General features: G+C 41.6%; 1 protein-coding gene across 1 annotated transcript in view; it reads left to right on the plus strand.

Annotated features, from left to right (window-relative positions):
- Positions 1–18,137, plus strand: part of MYO3B (myosin IIIB) — a 134,989-nt gene that overhangs the window by 96,630 nt on the left and 20,222 nt on the right. Inside the window, exons 24-26 of the mRNA XM_075829432.1 lie at positions 6,761–6,852; positions 8,708–8,754; positions 10,174–10,329. Of these exons, the coding sequence (XP_075685547.1) occupies positions 6,761–6,852; positions 8,708–8,754; positions 10,174–10,294 (260 nt within the window). The 3' untranslated portion in view covers positions 10,295–10,329. The remainder of the gene's footprint in view (positions 1–6,760; positions 6,853–8,707; positions 8,755–10,173; positions 10,330–18,137) is intronic.

Consider the following 18,137-nt stretch of genomic DNA (forward strand, 5'->3'; position numbering starts at 1 on the left):
TAAGCACCGAGTCCCGAGAGTTTCATACAGCTGACACCCGCCTGCAGCAGCCGGGATCGGAGAAAAATGTTGAACCCCACGATTTTGTTGTGGAGGAGGGGCGATCAGGGGACAGTGGGAGCCCTTTCACTCTGTCTTACCAATCAGATGTCACGGTCAATATTAAAAGATTGCATGTTTAAGTCTGCTAGGGGGACTAAAAAAAAAGTAAAAAAACACTGTTTAATAAAATTTTAGAAAATAAAAGAATTTCCCATTTGTCACAAAAAACTATGTAAGCAATAAAAAAAAGTAAACATAATTGGTATCGCCGCGTCTTTAAGAAAAAATTAAGCAAATAGTTGTGTCTTGGCAAAAGTAGAAAAATATAAAAATCTATAAATTTGGTATTACCATAATTGACTCGCAGAATAAACTTAAAATGTTGTTTTTACCGCACAGTTAACGCCGTGAAAACAAAACCCAAAGAATAATGGAGAAATCACTGTTCTTTCCCATTCCATTATTTCCCACATATAATGGTTTATTTTCAGTTTCCCAGTACATTATGGTGCCATTAAATACTAAAACTCGCCATGCAAAAAACAAGCCCGGTTATCGCTATGTCGACAAAAACATAAAAAGATTATGGCTCTTGGAATGCAACAATGGAGAAACAAAAATTAAAAAAAGACAATTATCTGTCTCCAATGGGTTAAAATGTATTCATTAAAATTGGTAAAGTACTGGGTTTACACGGATATTAAACAAGGCTTGTATATCGAAGTCTACCCTATACACTATTCCCTCCATGATGGTACTTATGTACACTTTGAATAGATCATGATGGGCAGCAGGGTGGGGGCTTTCTGCTTATTCTGTACACACATCTGCGCCGGGAATTATATGATGTTTAATATGAGGACATCAATCTATTGAACTAAATTTATAGAGGAGTCCATTCATCACTCATCTGATAAGAAGGCCCCATTCACATCACGCTTAGGCCTTCCATCGGAGGTATACGTTGGAAAGATCCCTGACATATACCTCCGATGAAAGGACCAATAGTATCCCACTGTATGGCACACAGTGGGATACGTCGCCTGGGGACCAGCCCTGGGAAAACCCCTGAAGTCACTGTCCATGGACAGTGACATCAGGACCTTCCCTAGCGCTGGAGTTCCCGGGCAGAGCATCGGCTAGCACGCTGACCAATGACTCCAGCACTGCTCCTGATGTTACAGTCACGTCGCGAGCATTGCAAAGCCGGAGTCCTCAGCCAGAGCATACGGACAGTGATGTCAGGAGCTCCCAGAGGTATACGTTTAAGGTATACCTATTATCACCCATAGGCTCCTATGTTAAAAAACGTATACCGTGTGGTAAATGTTTCTTTTGTGGGATCCGTCATGATGGAATAGCACAGTCTACTACACTATTCCATCCCTCAAACGAAGGTATACCGATGTATAACAACCCGATGGAGGCCAAAAGAACGCTCTTTTGGTCTGTGTGGGGATAATGGAGCCCTATGAACATGTTTATCATGTACGTCGGACGCTTTCTCGACGTATACGATAAACGAATGGGCAATAACGTGATGCGGATGAGGCCCTAGCTGTCTTTGACAGCGATTGCCATTTAGGGTTAATATATACACCTGGACATGGCTGATCCCAGACTTGTATTTTGAAATGCTCCTGATCCTCATATGTCATGGCTGTTGGATCGTGGCGCATTCATCCATCTAAGGGCTCATACAGACGAGCGTGATTCTCGTCCGTGTGCTGTGTGTTGAAACAACACACAGCACCTCGGACCCATTGATTTCAATGGGGCTATTCACACATACGTGAGCTTTCACGCAGCGAGTGTCTGTTACGTGAAAGTCACTACATGTCCTATATTAGTGAGTTTTCATGCTCCTAGTCGCCCATTGAAATCAATGGGTGCGTGAAAACTATGGACAGCACAAAGACGCACATCCGTGTGCTCTCCGTATTTCACGCATCAATTACACTGAAAGAAAAAGTGCTTGCAAGTGCGTGAAAAGCACATTGATGCCAAATGCAATGCACACGGATAGTTTACGCACATATTTTACGCGTGTAAATCGGTCACGGCTACCTATGTTGCTTTGTTTTGATTGATTTATGGATCTAACCGATGGGTCGTCTACTGGTCACCTTTAGTTCTCTGGGTAAAACAGGACGCTGCTGTCAGGCAGCCGATAGCCCCTTTGCCACCACATCGGAGCGCAGTTTCGCGTTGCATGCGGCTGCCACCCTGTGTGCTCTTACCCTATAAAACATGCCCAGTTTGCCCAGCTGAATAGGCATAACAACTGTCTATGGTCAGTTCTACTGAGAAGGTTTGCTCTCGCTCAATAATATCGAACGAGGAGACAGCTGTGTCACAGCACTTCATCCTGCTTGACTACACTACTTCTGTAGCCCTTAGATTGACATCCCGTCCATGGGCCTCCATGTTTAGTTCACCAGGTTTGAAATTAGCTGCAACTCTGAATGATCACTTTTTAGAGAATCAACAAAGAAGAGAATTGTTGAAGGTTTGCTTGTGTCAACAATATCCCAAATAATATAATTTGGTAGCCCAGATGTGACTATTAGGCCTAGCAGTGATGATATCAAAAGTGATTGTTATCAGAATACAGCGAGAGCTGATCATTATGGGCATTGTAAAAATTCGGTCAGGGGATGAGCTCTAATAGCCTTCGGCTGTTTGGTTGTATTAAAATGTCCCTAATGAACTTGTTTCAATGTTATGACGGAATTTAGTGCTGCTTTCGATATGATTTAGCCTCTAGTATTAATCGTGCGTAATATAAAACTTTGAATAGGAAGGCTCTGCTGCTTAATATAACTTGAGGAATGAAGATCAAATGTAATGAGAACATAATCAAAATTGCATGCTATGGATAAACAAGCATATTAATTTGATATCCAAATATAATTAACATGGGCTATCATCTAATTTATAAGGAAAACGTAGAAGGTGTTCAGGTAAAGTAAAGGTTTAGTGTAAATGTTTCCTTTACACCTTAGAGGCGATCACGTATAGTCTTGAGAACAAATCAAATCTGAGAAGTAAAGCAGTTTTATGGGGATGACAAATCTTTAAAATAAGCTCAACTTAATAAAAGAAGAAACTTGTCATTCTTTTGTCTTTTCTGGACAACACATTATCTGCTTGTGTCCAAGTACTGAGTTGCTTAGCCGACCAAAAAGTGTTTAGAGATGAGTAATTTTAATCATAATCTACTTTTACCATTTTGGCCAGTGCAAAGAGCACCGATCAACGAGACCGCTCTTTCACACGGAGCTAAGTATGGGAATGAGCACTCGATACTCTGATCACTCGTCCCCATACTTTTGTATCATGTTGGCAGCGCGTCTCCCTGTTTACATAGGGAGATGTGCTGCCAACAACGATGATATATTGCACATTTAAAGCGATACGATCAGCTGATGAACGAGCGTTTGCAGGGCAATTATCGGGAATAAGCTTTCTTTGAACGCTCGTTTGCCCGATAATTGGCCAGTGTAAAAGGGTCTTAACTCTTTTACCTGGACTCTAGTGGCTGAGGGGTCCACAACAGCTCCACTGCCACGTAATACCAATGTTTGATATCTTCTGGCATGACTGTCTGCATTAACCTTATGATGCTATTATCTGAATGCTGCGACACCACTGCGGTCCTTAGCATTGGACATCGCTGTGCACATTATTCCCATACTGTGTCATCACATTACCCTGTCCTATGACTTCACAGTGTTTATTATACATGTACTGTGACATCACTGGTTGTTATTCCTATTTGTGACATCACTTTTTCCTGTCACAAAGCATTGTTATACACTGCAACCATAATTATTGTACTATTTATTGTCCCTTTATTATGACATCACTGTGCTTATTATTTCTGTACTGTGACATCACTGTATTTATTACCCTGGTACAGGGACTTCACTGTGTTTATTATCCCTATATTGTGACATCACTGTGTTTATTGTCCCTGTACTATGAATTCACTGTGTTTTTTATACCTGTGATGTGATATCATTGTTTGCATTATTCAGGTTCTATGACATAACTGAATAACCCCTGAGCAGTGACATCTATGTGAGCATTTTCAGGGAAAGAAGTATATGAGGTGCAGAGGTTGCACCTGGGAACTCATGCCTTGAGTGGCCCAATGGTTCTCTATATAAGAAAAGACCAGTACTATAAATTGCAAATAAAATTGTGTGACCATATTTTAGAGGTGGCAATCAATAGCAACCACAGCTTTGCGCAGTGCCAATGGTTGTCATTGCAGCCTAGGTACCTAATGAAAGCCCCCATGTCTGCCATTGTTGTGCCAGAGGCAGGGCTTAATAGGAGCCGTAAAAATCACAATACACTGCAATAAGTATTGCAGTGTATTGTACCAGCGATCAAACAACTGCTTGTTCAAGACTCCTAGGGGGGACTAAAAAAAATTTAAAAAATTGTTACATTTTAACCTTTTTCACATTTTTCCTCTAAAGTAACATAAACATTAAAATTAAACATAATTGGTATTGGCACGTTTGTAAAAGACTAAGGGTCCTTTTACACTGGCCAATTTTGGCCGTAACGAGGGCCGATCAACGAGACAGCTCATTGATCGGCGCTTGTTTGCTTTTTTCACAAGGAGCTATAAGCAGAAATGAATGGAGACGAGCGATCGTTACTTTGATCACTCATCCCCATGCATTATGATCATGTCGGCAGCACATCTCTCTGTTTACACAGGGAGATGTGCTGCCGACAAAGATAATATTTTCTGCTGCATAAATTATATGATCAGCCGATGAACGAGTATTTACACAGGGCAATGATAGGGAAAACTAATGTTTCTATGAACGCTCATTCCCAATAATCGGTCCGTATAAAAGTGCCTTAAACTATGCTAACATGATGTTGTTAAAGCTGCAGGGTGATCACCATAGAACATACAAAACGACAGAAATGCTGTTTTTGTCACTTTAGCTCCCCCAAAAAATATAATGTATAGCTATCCAAAAGTTGTATGTACTCTAAAATAGTTCCAATAAGAACTACAGCTCGCCCTGCAAAAAATAAGTCTCTACACCGCTCCATCGACAAAAAATAAAAAAGTTGTGACTCAGACTATAGCTACAGAAATTATTTTTTTTAAGAAATAGTTTTTTGTTTGGTATCGCCGCAATCATATTTACCTGCAGAATAAAGTTAACTTGCTGTTTTTACTGCACGGTGAATGCTGTAAAATGAATCTCCAAAAAAATGTAAAGAATAGCTGCGTTTTTCTTTTGGTACATTATATGATATTAAAAAAATGGTGATGTTAAAAACGAAAACTTGCAAAAAACAAGTCCCCATTCGGCTATGTTGATGGAAAAAAAAAAAAGTTATGGCTTTTGTAATGTGGGTAGCAAAAAAATAAAATGAAAAAAACTAAAAATGGCTACGGCGACAAGGGGTTAAAAGCTATGTACACCTTTGAATGTTTTTTTTAATTAAATCAATGTTTTTTGCGTTTTGATTCACTTTATTAATTGACTTTTTTATTAACATTTTTATTTTTACTTTTTACAATACAGCTTCTAAAGTATGTATCCGGTATACATAGAAGCTGTATTGTTCGCTCTCAGCCGATTCCGTCAGTTATGTTGAACTGACGGCTTGGCTGAGAGTGGGTTCTGTGTTTGTCTGACACAGAATTGACCTAATATCGCACACATTGAAGTTTAAATATTTCCCTATTGTTCCCACGTCATCATTGTTGTCATGTGATACAATTACATAACTGCATTGTCCCCGGAAAGTGTGAAAGTGGATATATGGGAATGTACCTGCTCTTTATTTTCTAATGGTTTCAGTAGAAGAAAAAAAAAAAAAAGAACATCTTGAATTTAACCAAAAATTGTAGCATGTAAGCCCAATTTTATAGGTACGATGACTCCTGAGTCACACTATCATATCTGTACTGAATGAAAGCTCTTATCTTAGTAATTGGATGTTAATGATATTATAGATGCTTTTTCCATAGTCGCTTTCATCTTAGAATCATTGTTTGTACTTTATCAGAAAGTTTAATGCTTTAGTAACGCATAAGTATCTAATCTTCCAGCTATAAATTATATGGTTTATGGCGGAGGATCATGATATCCATTACAAAGAATAGTAATATTGGCCAAGCTAATAAGCGTTGCATTCCTTGAAAGTCCTGGAATGCCCTGCTTTTCCTTTAAAAGTCCTATTTTCTTCATAGTGGGGGGCTAGCTGGAGACATTATTTCCTTGCTACCAGTGATTTTCTTTAATTTAGGCTTTTGCTAAAGTAAATCATAGAGTGGAACACTATTTTATGTATAAACCTCACCTACAAAAAGGTTGAGTTAAGATAGTTTGGCCGACAACTATTCCTAATGACACCCATCGGCTGAGCGTGCATGTGTCCTCTTAGCGGTGGAAGCGACCACAGGGAGTTTAAACAAGTAAGAAATATAACATTTGTGCTATAAAATAATTATCTTTAGTAGTAGTAGTAAGAAAATTCGTAGTGAAATTTGCTATTCGTAACATAGTTTATAAGGCTGAAAAATCCTGCAATGTTGATCCAGAGGAAGGCAAAACAAAAAAAACTCATGAGGCAAAAACAAATTATCTTCATCTTTGGAAAAAAAAATCCTTCCCGACTCCAAGACATTTAGTGATGTAAAATAACTTAACAGTAATTTCTCTCGTTACAGACGAACAAAAGTTGAGGACAACAAGAAGACGTTGTCAGCAGCCCAAAACATTGAACAGTCCCGAGGACAGCCTGTACTACAACCAAATCAATGTGAGTCTAAAGCGGCTATGAGTAAAGTAAAAGAGACAGTATCAGACTGAGGAAGCTTGGACTCAGCGGAGAAAAATAAATGAGAGAGTCTATAATCCATTTAAAAATAGGCATAACTTATGTTGTTACCATTTTACACTAAGGCCATATCATAACTAAGGACTAATGTTTTTTTTGTGAAACAACCTAAAAAAGTGACCACTGCTAACTGTAAATGGGCTATCTGCTGCTTGGCCTCGAGAACCCTCTTGTGGATGGGCACCATTATGATATCAGAAGATCCTCTCCTGGGCCAGCCTGACCCAGGATAAAAAAAATAAAGAGCTAAAAATATATCATGCCTCAATGAAAAGAGCTAACATTTTTCAATGGGATAAATATCAGATTGGTGAACTGGTGGAACACATAACATACGGGAGTAAAGGCAGCCATATTTATTAGATCGCTATCACAACTAATATCCTTGACTCCCACCATGTAATTTCAAGAGAGAAGGGCAGAGGAGTGGCTGACAGATACCCCCAGACATTATTCTGACAGCCCCTATAAAAGTTGGCTTGTCAGCAGATCCTGCCACACTTGTTGGGTAGTATATTAGAGAACCTTCTTAAATGAAGGACATGAGCACCTGCTACATTTATTGCCTCATTGCATTCCTCTGTATGGTGAGGAGTATGTTTTTGATTATAGGGCCGCCAGGGTGCTTTACATAAGATTTTCTCTACTATCAGTGCTACATAGAAAGTGATGGACCAGTTAAGCGGAGAATTCACATCAGATAGCTGTCCGATGACAGTTAGCTCTCCCCAAACTTCCCCTGTAAACATGCATGCTCAGATTCCCCGAGCATGCATGTTTATTTCAAGAAGAAGAGGGCAGTAAGTCATTGCCAGATACTACTAGCAACGACAGACCTCTGGGGGTACAAAGGATTGGACATGTTGAATGCAGCATGTGTGATTCTTCTATACCCAGAGACCATTAGACTATCCCCATACACGTCAGATCACCCAACTTCAGCAGGTTCATCCAACTTTCCTCTAATCTGTATATGACTATCTTAATTAAAGGGGTGAGGGGTCAGGCTCTTTTTAATAAAAATAATTTCTGTTCAGCAGTGACTAGTGTAAAGAAAAGCCTACATACGTTGTGATGGTGCATTTTTGTGTGTTTTGCTTTTTGTTTTCTTTTTTTTTTAAAAACACAAAAATGCACCATCATTTGTGTTGTTTTTTTGGGGATAATAATGTATTTTTAGTACGTTATTTAAAAAATAATTATTATATATTTCTATGTTTTCTGTAGATTTTGTTGAGAATATAACATTTTCCGATATAACATTCAATCAATTTCTTAGTATTTTCTTTTGAGAATTTTATTGCAATGTTTCTGTAAAATTTGCTATTTTCCACCAATCATCGGTTATCCCGGATTCCTTACGAGGCCCTTTTATTTATTGAATAAAAATGGAGTTCTCTTGATTACTTGATGGTTTTGAAGACCGCTACTTGCTCCTTTTAATATGTCTTCAACCTTTCCCTCCTTCCTCCATTGTAACAGCCCATCTCTCCATCCCCTCTCTTAGCACTGTGCTGGCAGAACATGTGCCTATGCCCTTTATCTGTTGCTTTCATATCAGGATGTCTCCTTTCACGGTGAATAATTGATGTGGTTTATCAAAGAAAACCAACATGCATGCTTCATCAGGCTCACTTGAACCCTTTGATCAAAAAAATTATGCTTTGACTTGTGATATTATCAGCATCTGCTTGCATTCAACACAAAATCACTTTGAATTAAAAATTAACGACTCCCTGCTTAGCTTCTGAAAGCGTGTTCTTGGTCCTTCCCGCAGGGAACTCTAGAATATCAAGGGAGCAAGAGGAAGCCGAGGAAACTTGGGTAAATATCTATGCTCATTTTAACAACTGTAAATAGAAGTCCTTTTGTAAAAAGGGAAATTCTTAAACATTGAAATTATTTAATATTGGCCCCTGGATGTGTATCTGACATACTAACTCATGCAGAGTCACTTACCTATAAAAGTGAGCAACGAATTTGCTATAGATCAAGCTGAGTAACCGTTACTGATTTAGTAGGGATGAAGCGGATGTTGAATCTCTACAGTTAATAACTTAACCAAGATGCATTAGACTAAAGCGACCCTACGGTTCCAGGATGAAATTATAAATGTGATGGAGTATATGGTGTTTATTACCTGGTGCCCTTCAGTTGTGCCCCTCTGCCATGGATCCGCCACTTTGTGGTCCCCTCTGTGTTATCCCAAAATCACCACAGCGCTTTATAGACTGAGTCTAAGAGAATCCCTTTGTTCTCGGATTGGCCAGAACTTCTCACGTGAGGAGCTCTGGCCAATCCGAGAACAGTGGGAGTATCTCAGACTCGTAGTCTAAGAAGCGCTGCAGCCATATTGAAACAACACAGAGGAGACCCCAAAGTGACACATCCACGGCAGTGGGACGCAACTGGAGGGAACAAAGTAATATTACTCCATATACCCAGTCATATTTAAAATGTTGTTGCAGGATCGGAGGATCGCTTTAAAGAGAAAGGGAGTCTGTCAGGTCCTTTATGGCCACTAGACTAATAACCTCGCCAGGTAGGGGACTTAAACATGTTTAAACATAACTTCGTGGCTGCAGATAGAATTAGCATTTTAGAGAAAATTAACTTGTTTGAATATGCAAATTAGGTCGCAAGTGCCCAGAGGGTGGTCCCAAGTCTGGCGAGTAAACCCTGCCCAACACCTACCCCATGGCCTTGATTGACCATTCCAGCATTTGGCAACATCAGCAGGGTAGGCAAAGGTAGGGGCTGTCGAGCATTCAGTGTAGAGAGCCCTGAAGGGGCCCCCTCCATGACACTTGCAATCATGGTGCTTGGGACATACAAAAATGGATATACTGGTCATGCACCCCAGGTGGTGCAATACCAGACATAGCCCATGGAAAATAGTGGCGCTGTTTGTGAAAAAAAGAAAAAACAGACACATTTTCTCTAGCGTAATAGGAGGAATATTTGCAGTTCATAAAGGAAACAAAACTTTACAATAAGAGTCTATTGAAGTGTGGCATTTAAAGTGCACCATATCTTCTCTTGGGGACTGAATTGCTATACAAAGTAAATTACTAATTTTGTGCACATCATGTGTTCGATTTAATATTTATTTGCATTCTATCAAAGAATCCCTTTTAGGTTTTTTTTAAGGAATGATGCGGTTGTCTGCTCGCTGAGAAGACGTGAAATCTCTGCTGAGTAATTCATTACTATTCCTTGCTTTATCCCCCTTGTCCCATTTAGCCAAATCAAAGTTTTAGATGGAGAGGACGAATATTACAAACTATTATCAGCAGCAGACTCCATACCTGAGGAGGACCTATCCACTTTGGCGGAGCAAGGAACGTTTTTTGCCTCCAGCTGAAGTTCTGTACATTAATCCAGACTTACTCAAAAAAGGTAAGAATGTTTTCTGTTTAATGCAGGGAGAACAGGATTTTCTATAATGGTTATATTTTCGCAAATGTAACACCCCTCCCTTTCACCAACCATATTCGTAACCCTAGCCCTGACACATTTAGCCTAAAAATAAGATGGAGCAAATATAAAATTCTATTTTAGTGTTGCTGCTTTACTTGAAAAAAAAAAGTATATTTCTTTTCATTATTTTCACATACTAAAATCCCAATAATTCTAAAAGAAACAAATGGCTACAAAAAAACCCGCTCTGTCATTATAACAAGACTCAAAAGCCACTGTGACAAATATAATCTCCCACATAATTTATAGGAAATACGGAAACAGCCAAGGAAAGCAAATAGAATGGGTAAATTAGTGAGCGTGTGTTTCTGTCAGAGTTTTGGAGCATATCTGCAAAGTTTCTGTAATATAGTGGCTTCACAACTCAGTATGTTAATCATTCATTCACTCAATAAGTTAAAGGGGTATTCCGGTTGCACCAAATAAATGTTATTTTTTGTATATAGTTTTACAACTTTCCAAACTACTTTGCGTACCATTTCTTTACAGTTTTCAAGATCTCTGCTTGCTATCATTCAATGTGAAGATTCATATAATGTAATATATTTAGATATAAATCGACACCAATTGTTACATAACACCATTGCCATAGGCAAAAGTGACGTTTATTTTTTTTAAAGAATCCGCGACAGAAATCCAAGGCTAAAACTCAGATATCTGTTGCGATGTGCCAGCAGATTCGCCCGCAGACTAACCCACGTTATTATTCAATGGTGGCAAATTCGCTGCTTTTCAGAGCTGAATCTGTGCAAATAATAAACATACTGTGGATTTTAAAATTAGTATTTTTTTCACTTCATGTGAATGGGGTCACATAAATCCAATTCCTTTGCATTGGATGCGGAATGTCCGCAAATTTAGTGAGAAATTAGGCACAGAATCCACGCCTAAATCCTCATCAAATACTGAACGTGTGAACATGGTCTAATAGTCACAGATTACTGCATGATTCGTAAGATGACTAAGGTCGGGTTCACTCATCACGTAAATATTACATTGTTGATCCAGCCTAGAAATCTGCACCAAAATCCATGTGTGTTAAATACTGATTTTGATGCGGATCTTGGAGCGGATTTAGCCACCGATTTTACCCATTGCATTGCATAATTGTGGGCCGCATGTTTACTCAGCTGACCATTATCTCCTCTCGACTTCCGCATAACTATACATGCTTTGATCGTCTTGTTTATTTCAATATGGAGAGGGGTGTAAGCGGCTGGCAGACACTACTGGCAGCGACTTTTTTTCCAAAGGGACCAAAGATCTGGGTATGTCTGATCTTGTTTTCGCAGGCTGCCCCTCTACACAATAAACGGTTGGTCGAATTTGCTGAAAAGTTCAGATCCAGCCTAAACTTATCTAATGTGCCTGTCCAACTTAATTGGGATATTAGAAGATAATGGGATGAAACATAAAGAGCCATTATGTCACACATTTTCCTTAAAGTACCCACAAGTTGTTTAGTATACTGCAGGTTTTTATACGGTTATACGGTGGTTTGCTAAATTGGCCCGTATCAAGTGTCAGGAATATGCTGAGAAGGCCCAGTTCACTAGTTATAGATTGCAAAGTTTTGTTAATATTAATCTCGGCTATAACTTCTGGTTTACTAATGTATGGCTACTTTACATTTTGGTTGAAAATTCTCTTTAAAGTGGACCGGGCAGATTTCAAATTCAGACCGATCTGCAGGCAGCAGGAGAAGCTGAAAAAATAGATGTAAAGTTTTGTGGGAAAATAATTCAGTAGAACTTGTAATTTATTTAAGTAAACCTCTGCTCATTCTGGGCTTAGGAGTCCAGTGGGCGGTTCTACTTAGTGATTGACAAATTTCTGTGTGCACACTTATACATGGAAGGTTATTGATCATTGATTGAGGCTGCCCACTGGACTCCTAAGCCCAGAATGTGCTTATACTCTGGTCATTAAGGGTGTTAATGTTTTTATACATAAAAATATGATGTCTAATAAATAAAAAGATAACATGAGAACAGGACCATATATTAAAAAAACTGCAGCAAAAACTCATTCTCCTCTGACATCTGTCGTAAGATCTACAACTACTGATACGACTTTTGGGCTGGGATAATACCTTGGTACTTACACCATATTATAATTCTGTATTAAAAGAATTGGAATCTTGAGGTCCTTTCTGTATTCCTAGCAATCCTTAAAAATCTGCCCTGCAGCAGTGGCTGGATCAAGAGATCAAAGTATCCTTCCATGTCAAATGTTTTGTTTTTTCTCTTTCTCTTTGCTCTTTCATCCGAGTTTCCTATGTCCCATTCATGATCTTCCAATAAACACTTCAACAACAGGGGGAAATCTTGCGATTTCAGCCTCTGCTTCCGGCCCCTTTTGTGACACAGCTGTACGTTGCACCAGTTTTAAGTCTTTATTTTCAGCTTGATGTGATGAATTTCTGGCCTTAGTTTTATTAAAAAGTAATCAAATCCAGACAGCTTTAGTGTGGGATAAATAAAACATCTCCATTTACTCCTCCATGATAGTGTTGAACAATTTTTATTGAAGACACATTTAGGCTGACATCAAAACTACTGAGGCAGCATTATTCTGCCCGGCTTTTTATTACTTCAAAAGAAAATAAAGGTTTGTGTTTCTCATTGATTGTTCTTCGGTTTATAAATAAATTCTCGCAGTGCACAAGTAGCTAATAATTCCCATTGCTCCAAATATGGGGGATTAACGAGTTCAAGTCAAGCAACATATGGGATACGTCTCACAATATGCAGAACAAAATGCAAGCTGACATAATACGCCACCTGTCAGACAGGCACGCAGCACTCCAGGGAAAGAATGAACAACTTTTCATACTGCAGATTTTGGCAAACTAGATTTCCCATGATGCAAAGTAAGGCTTCGTTCACATCTGCGTCGGGACTCCGTTCGTGGGTTCCGTCTGACCTTTCCGTCAAGGGAACGCATGAACGGAATCCAAACTGAAACCATAGGCTTCCGTTTGCATCACCATTGATTTCAATTGCGACGGATCTGCTGCAAATGGTTTCCATTTCTCACCGTTGTGTAAGGGTTCTGTTGTTTTGACGAAATCAATACCGTAGTCGACTGCGCTATTGAGTCCGTCAATACAACGGAAGCCTTACACAACGGTGACAAATGGGAAGTCATTTGCAGCGGATCCGTTTGGATTCTGTTCATGGGTTCCCCTGACTGAATGGTCCGATGGAACCCATGAACGGAGTTTCGACGCAGATGTGAATAAAGCCTTAGCTGTGCTTTATGGGAAATGTTTTATGGAATGGTATGTTGCTCAGGCAACCTGTTAGGGTCTATTCCCACGGCACAGCCAAATTGCAGTTTATTTCATGGATTACTGCAAATATCGCAGCAATAAACTGCATTGTGCGAATAGACCTGAAGGCTCTGTTGACATAGCATTAGAACCTTTTTTTCAGAATTCCCGATGTATTCCTCTGACAGGAGGTTGAAATGTATGCCACTTTAAAGGCATACAGTGGCATATGTCACCCATAGGCTCCCATGGTAAAAAAAAAAAATAATGTATACCGCGTGTTATACTTTTTTTTTTTTCTTTACTGTATTCCGCTTTATAGAATAGCTATTCTACACAGCAAACAAAAGTTTACCAACGTATACCGGCCTGGCGTTTGCTAGAAAGCCACTCTTTTTGCATATGCTTGGTGAATGGGGGCCTATGGATAAGTTTGACATATGCCCCGGGAACTGTCCCTGTACATAAGCCGCACGTAAGGCTCTAACGCCATGTGAACATAGACATAAATGATATTAAGCCAATTAATATACCTTTATAATGGGGCTTTTTAAAGGAAAACTCCAGGAAAAATCATAGTTTCCCATGTGAATTCTCACCTGTGATCATGATGTCCGATGCCACTGCTGTCTTTTGTAGGTTTTTGAATAATAAACAATCAGGCAGAAAGTGTCAGGGCCATTGCACAGTAACAATTAAAGAATGCATTTGGTGACAACTGTAAATCTGCATTACGCTGTGTATTCTGCTGTTGTCACTACAGGCTGCTTCTCATTTCCTGCAGATGATGGACGGCAACTGTCAACTGGTCATGTCTGCTCCTCTCTGTAAGGCTACATTCAGATGAGCGTGTCCAATTTTCGCACGTAGAAAACAGAATTTTTCCTACAGCTCATATCCATGTGCTTTGCGTGTGCCATGTGTTTTTCACGTCCGTCTTTTTTTCTGATGATTGAAACACTGACAGCACACAGACGTTGTCTGTGTGCTGTCTGTGGTTTTCACACACCCATAGACTTCAACGGGTGACTAGGTGCGCAAAAACGCACCAATATAGAACATGCGTGAAATTCACTGCAACTGACACTCGCTGCGTGAAAACAACGCATGTCTGAATAGCCCCATTGAAATGAATGGGTCCATGTTCTGTGAGTTATTTCAACGCGCAGCACACGGATGACTATTACGATCGTCTGAATGAGACCTAATGGTTTGTAGTTTGCATCCTGCCTGTGAATTGCATGCTGCTGCACAGGACTCTATATAACTACAGCTTCTTCTAAATGTTACCTGGTCACACCTCCCTATGTGATGAGTAGACAAGGCATGCTGGGACATATAGATAATTCGTTATGTGATTTCTACAATCAAGATAGCAGACAAACTAGATTATTCTCTTCTAGAAGGATACTGTTATTGTTAGGGATCTGCCAGGTACTACGTCTAGGTATACTCCTGGGATTAATCAATCCACACCTGAGGCCAGACCTGTTCGACTGACACCATCTCCCACCAACCAGGGTGGCAGGCTCAGGAGTGGGAGAGCCTATCGCGGCCTGGTCAGTCTGAGTTAGCTCCGCCCCCTGTCCTTTATTACCTGCTGTGTTCTCCTCCTCAGTGCTTGTAATTCTTTTGGATTCCTGGCCCCACTGCTGCTTGCTCCAGCCTGCTCCTGCCATGCTTCTGCCTTGCTGCTGTTCTGCTTAACCCGCTTTGCTTTGCCTCCGGCTTGCTTCCTCCTCCGTGCTCACTTGGGTATACTCCACTTCATCCTGGTCCTGACATCTCATTCACCACTCCGTTTCCTCGGCGTTCCGTGGGCTACTGCCCCTTCCCTTGCGTGTTCCCTGTTTGTTCTCCCGTGCACTTAGTCAGCGTAGGGACCGCCGCCCAGTTGTACCCCGTCGCCTAGGGCGGGTTGTTGCAAGTAGGCAGGGACAGGGCGGTGGGTAGATTAGGGCTCACCTTCCCTTCACCCCCTTCCTGCCATTACATAATTACAAGCCTCTTACCTAGTCTACCATTTCCCCTACGCTGACGCTATCATGGACCCCCTTGAGACCCTGACCCAGCAGATGCAGGGCCTCTCCCTACAGGTCCAGGCCCTGGCCCAGAGGGTCAACCAGGGTGACGCTGCCGTAGTAGTTCCCCTCACCTCACCTCTAGAACCCGACCTCAAGTTACCTGACCGGTTCTCAGGGGACCGTAAGACGTTTCTCTCCTTCCGGGAGAGTTGCAGACTGTATTTCCGCCTTAAACCCCACTCCTCAGGTTCCGAGAACCAGCGGGTGGGTATCATCATATCCCGACTCCAGGAAGGGCCCCAAGAGTGGGCCTTCTCCTTGGCTCCTGACGCCCCTGAACTTTCCTCTGTTGATCGCTTTTTCTCTGCCCTCGGACTCATTTACGACGAGACTGACAGGACTGCTTTAGCCGAGAGTCAGCTGGTGACCTTACGTCAGGGTAGGAGACCGGTTGAGGAGTACTGTTCTGATTTTAGGAAGTGGTGCGTAGCTTCTCGGTGGAACGATCCGGCTCTAAGGTGCCAGTTTAGGTTAGGATTATCTGACGCCCTGAAGGATCTGCTGGTTAGCTACCCCTCTTCTGACTCCCTTGACCAGGTTATGGCCCTAGCAGTACGACTTGACCGACGTCTCAGGGAACGTCAGCTTGAACGCTTCAATGTGCTCCCCTCTGACTTTTCTGCGATCCCCCCCGAGGTCCCGTCTCCTCGCCCCTCCACGGAGGACTCGGAGGTACCTATGCAACTCGGGGCCTCCATGTCCCCTCGACAACGTAGGGAGTTTCGCAGAATGAATGGTCTCTGCTTCTACTGTGGGGACGACAAGCATCTTCTGAACACCTGTCCCAGGCGCAAGAATAAAAAGCCGGAAAACTTCCGCGCCTAAGTGATCATCGGGGAGGTCACTTGGGCGCACAGGTATTTCCCGTTAATGTGAAACGCAATAAAATTTTGCTTCCCTTTCAGGTCTCGTTTGCTGGCCGGTCTGCCACTGGCAGTGCCTTCGTGGATTCTGGCTCATCTGCTAATATCATGTCTGTGGAATTTGCTATGTCTCTAAAAATGCCTTTTATTGCTTTACCTTATCCTATCCCTGTAGTAGGTATCGACTCAACTCCCCTTGCTAATGGTTATTTTACTCAGCATACTCCTGTTTTTGAACTCCTGGTTGGCTCCATGCATTTGGAGCAGTGCTCTGTACTGGTGATGCAGGGATTATCGTCTGATCTGGTATTAGGTCTTCCCTGGTTGCAGTTGCATAATCCCACATTTGATTGGAATACTGGGGATCTCACCAAATGGGGTAGTGAATGTCTTATGTCATGTCTTTCTGTTAACTCTATTTCTCCCCGGGAGGAGGTAAACACGCTTCCTGAGTTTGTTCAGGACTTCGCGATGTGTTTTCTAAGGAGGCCTCCGAGGTGTTGCCCCCCCATAGAGATTACGATTGCGCCATCGATTTGGTGCCTGGTGCCAAGCTTCCTAAGGGTAGGATATTTAATCTTTCATGTCCTGAACGTGAAGCTATGAGGGTGTATATCCAAGAATGCCTGGCCAAGGGTTTCATTCGCCCCTTGACTTCTCCTGTAGGTGCTGGCTTCTTCTTTGTGGGGAAGAAGGATGGTGGTCTTAGGCCGTGCATTGATTATCGTAACCTGAATAAGGTCACCGTAAGGAACCAGTACCCACTTCATTTGATTCCGGATCTTTTTAATCAGGTTCAGGGAGCCCAATGGTTTTCTAAGTTCGATCTACTGGGGGCATATAACCTTATCCGCATCAAAGAGGGGGATGAGTGGAAAACTGCGTTCAACACACCCGAGGGTCATTTCGAATACCTGGTCATGCCCTTTGGGTTGTGTAATGCCCCTGCTGTCTTCCAGAATTTTATTAATGAAATCCTGAGAGATTACCTGGGTAATTTTCTTGTTGTGTACCTTGATGACATACTGGTGTTTTCCAAGGACTGGTCCTCCCACGTGGAGCATGTCAGGAAGGTGCTCCAGGTCCTTCGGGAGAATAATCTGTTTGCTAAGACTGAAAAATGTGTCTTTGGGGTACAGGAGATACCATTTTTAGGGCAAATCCTCACTCCTCATGAATTCCGCATGGACCCTGCCAAGGTTCAGGCTGTGGCGGAATGGGTCCAACCTGCCTCCCTTAAGGCGTTACAGTGTTTTTTAGGGTTCGCCAACTATTACAGGAGATTTATTGCCAACTTCTCGGTCGTCGCTAAGCCTCTTACGGACCTTACTCGCAAGGGTGCTGATGTCCTCCATTGGCCCCCTGAGGCCGTCCAGGCCTTTGAGACCCTCAAGAAGTGCTTTATCTCGGCCCCCGTGCTGATTCAGCCCAACCAAGAGGAGACATTTATTGTGGAGGTTGACGCATCCGAGGTGGGAGTGGGGGCCGTCTTGTCCCAGGGTACCA

This window comes from Rhinoderma darwinii, chromosome 6 (assembly GCF_050947455.1).
Source record: "Rhinoderma darwinii isolate aRhiDar2 chromosome 6, aRhiDar2.hap1, whole genome shotgun sequence".
In the NCBI taxonomy this organism is placed as follows: Eukaryota; Metazoa; Chordata; class Amphibia; order Anura; family Rhinodermatidae; genus Rhinoderma; species Rhinoderma darwinii.